Raw genomic sequence first — 3,289 nt, 5'->3', positions numbered from 1 at the left:
TACATTTTAGTTCACCATGCTTAATTAAGACACTTATGTATTAAGCTCCAAGATACACAAAAATATCTGTCAACTCAATATTTTTATATTAAACACTACAGAGTACATAATTCAGCTATTTAATAGATTTACTGAAAAACAAATAATATATGTATTTTAGGGTTTCTGTCTGGGATTTTATTTTTGGAAATTTTATGGAGAAATATTGACTACAAGCTTTTTATATTACTCCTACAGGTGTAATTGTATCACTCTACAATGTAAGAAATTTTCACAGGATTTTCAATATGGGCTTACATATATAGCTTCTTCCCAGTGAAATTTCTTTCATGTATTTTACAATACATGTGTGTACTGAAAGCATTCCCACATTGCTTATATACATATGATTTCTCCCCATTGTGTCTTTGGCAAATACCACAAATGCTGACAGTTTTCCACATTGTTTATGTGCATAGAATTAATACTGAGCATGAGTCTTTCATGTATTTTACAATAACATTGTGTACTAAAAGCTTTTCCACATTGTTTACATACATAGGGTTTCTCCTGTGTGAATTCTTTCATGCTGTTTACAATTATCTTGTATAGTAAAAACTAGTAAAAACTTCCCCACACTGCTTACATACATAGGGTTTCTCCCCATTGTGATTTCTTTCATGGATCTGAGCATCATTAGGTGTGCTGGAGGCATTCAAATTTTTATTCTATATAAAACTCTCTCTAATGTAAGTTCTTTCACTAAAATCAGAGTAGGCTTTCCCACATTGATCATATTCATAATGTTTCTCATTACTCTTTGTCCTTGCATGCTTCTGAAAGGACTGAAAATCACAGGTTCTTCCATGTTCATTACATTTACACAGCTTCTCTTCCAATCCCAAGTACTCAGATGTTTTCAGTCCAGTGTGAGCTCTAATGGGCACATTTAGTGACAAATACCCAATCAGGGGCTTTTTGAAAACAAGGCTGCAAACAAGATTTAAAACCATCTGGTTTCATCTCCACATTAGCATCTGGAGTCCAACAGAGTATTTCCTCATATTGATTCAAAACTTTATTTGATAGCGTCTCTCTACCTCTTTATTTCTTCAAATTCTCCAGTAACTTTTGTACTCTTCTTCAGTTTCCTGGTTATCCCAGGCTCTTCCTATAGCAGCCATGTTCCTAAAAGTTTCCCTCACTACATCTCTGTAGAGCTTCTTTTGGGATAGATTCAGCAGCACCCACTCCTCCATGGTGAAGTTCACAGCCACATCCTCAAAGGTCACCACCTCCATAGAGTGGCTTCAGGTTCTCCCAGGTCCTTTCCACACAGCATGCAGCCAGGAGAAGTCACAGGAGTTGGCCTAGCAAGCTGGGTGGGCTCTCAACAATGTCATCTCCTGGAAATTTTAGAACATGTAATTCTGCTTGCCACTGTCCACAATCTTTGCTGTCGTATCCCAGCCTCAGTGTTAGGCTGTGTACCTGTGTGCCTGGGCCTCCTTTAGAAGTGAGTCAGTATTCTGAGCTTTCTTCCTCATGTACTAGTGGTTAGTCTTCAGCAGGATTTTCTGCTCCTCCGCCAGTAGTGGTAGTAAGTCATAGTATCAAATTATTTCTTCTGTCCTCCATATGAAGGTATTTTGCTTCTCTAACCTCCCCAACCTCCAAGAAATAAAGGGTCTTTGCCATTGTCATGGGATTGAGTGGGTTTACTATCCCTCCCCCAGAGGCAGAGGGATTTGGCTTCTGCTTCACCCCCCAAAGAGACTATTTGTTGACCTTCTACCAATTACTTAAGGCTCTTGCTTGTGGCAGAGTGGTCCAGGAAACAGATGGGGTTTTGTGCCTGTCCACCTCAGCAGCAACTGTCTGTGTATCTGTGCCTTCTAGGGGGTTCTTTTCAGTCTCCTGTTGTGCCCTCTCTGTCTTTCGTGAACATCTTGGAAGTGGCTCCTGTTCCTGGAGGCGCTGATGCTCTGGATCCCATCATCTGGGGGCCATGGCAGAGTCCTAAGCCTTGCCAAGCAAGCACCATGGTGATGGGGATGGCAGTACTCTTAGTAGTGCAGAGCTGGAGGGTGCAAATAAGTGTGAATATTTGATCCATATTTCAATTTATTCAGAACTTCTTTGAAATATAGTATATGATTCACTGGTTTTAAAAATGTTTCTTTGTTCTTATTTGTTTTCTTCCATATCCATTCCATTTTTTTCTTACCTGTTAAGATAGGTTATATTGTTTTATTTTTTTTTTAACTCCAAAAGCAATGGACATTTATTCTTCAGTTTTTGTGAAAGAGTGTAAAGATGCATTTTAAAGAACCTGATGGCTAGATAGCATCAGCCATGGCCTTCAGGCTGGCCTGTTTTACAATTAGATTAGGAAAAGAGGAAAAAGGTAACTTGCCTAGTTCACATGAATGTTTCTGGAAAATACAATTGTTTATAAATTTCAAACTACATTTCATTAGAGTCAAGGGAAGACTTCAAAATGCCACATAATATATAATTTAAAACTGGATGAACATCCTTGCAAACGTTAGTGCAAAGTAATTATACAGTCTCTCCAAAATTGTGCTCATGTTTCCCAGGTCTGGTCAAAGTTACTCTGTTGTAATTACAATCACAGAGGCTTAACTTAACAGATAGCAATGCTTTTACATTTTTATGTCCTATGAACAAAGGGAATGTTGCAAGATTTTGGTGAAATGCAGCTTGGCTTTGTTAACAAAGGAAATTTCTTAGTTTAACAGTTATGTTCCCAGAATGCTACACATATAGGTGTTATGAAAATGTTTTTGAGCTTATGTCTCTATCTTGGTTCAATAAAATTCCTCTCAAGATTTGTTTTTACTATGTAAATTGGAATTGTTTCATGATTTTGAAATGCAGCCAGTATAAATGAAAACATTTCAGGAGTAGTGGTAAAATCCACCACTAATCTCAGCTAGACAAAGCTCTTAAAATCAAAAAGCCTATTCACACAAAATTAAATGTAATGACTGTAGTAATCAATTTATTACACAGATTAATCATTCTTGAATGTACAAGCTCCAGAGGAGCAACTGGGTCTTTAAATATACACACATATTTCCATCAAGTTATTTTCACTCTCACACATCCAAGTAGACCTAAGCAGTTAAAAACTTAATAAAAATAAGAGCTATTAGCTATGTATTGACTGAGAAACCACATATAAACCAAAGAATATGGAGAGAAAGGGGCTGAAAGGACAAAGGGTGAAGGGGCAGAGAGGTAAAAGAGCTGAGAACAAAGCTCATCACACTTTATGTATTAGTAG

At 37.4% G+C, this 3,289-nt stretch overlaps 1 protein-coding gene across 1 annotated transcript; it reads right to left on the bottom strand.

Annotated features, from left to right (window-relative positions):
* Nucleotides 1–1,091: 1,091 nt before the first annotated feature.
* Nucleotides 1,092–1,280, bottom strand: LOC109117388 (zinc finger protein 627-like). The gene has a single exon (XM_033757394.1). It carries the CDS (start codon nucleotides 1,278–1,280, stop codon nucleotides 1,092–1,094), a length of 189 nt encoding a protein of 62 aa, XP_033613285.1.
* Nucleotides 1,281–3,289: the final 2,009 nt, after the last annotated feature.

Source organism: Fukomys damarensis, unplaced genomic scaffold (genome assembly GCF_012274545.1).
Source record: "Fukomys damarensis isolate Sample0158 unplaced genomic scaffold, DMR_v1.0_HiC HiC_scaffold_30, whole genome shotgun sequence".
NCBI lineage: Eukaryota > Metazoa > Chordata > Mammalia > Rodentia > Bathyergidae > Fukomys > Fukomys damarensis.
The sequence above is the reverse complement of the archived record's forward strand: the minus strand, read 5'-3'. Positions and strand labels throughout refer to the sequence as shown.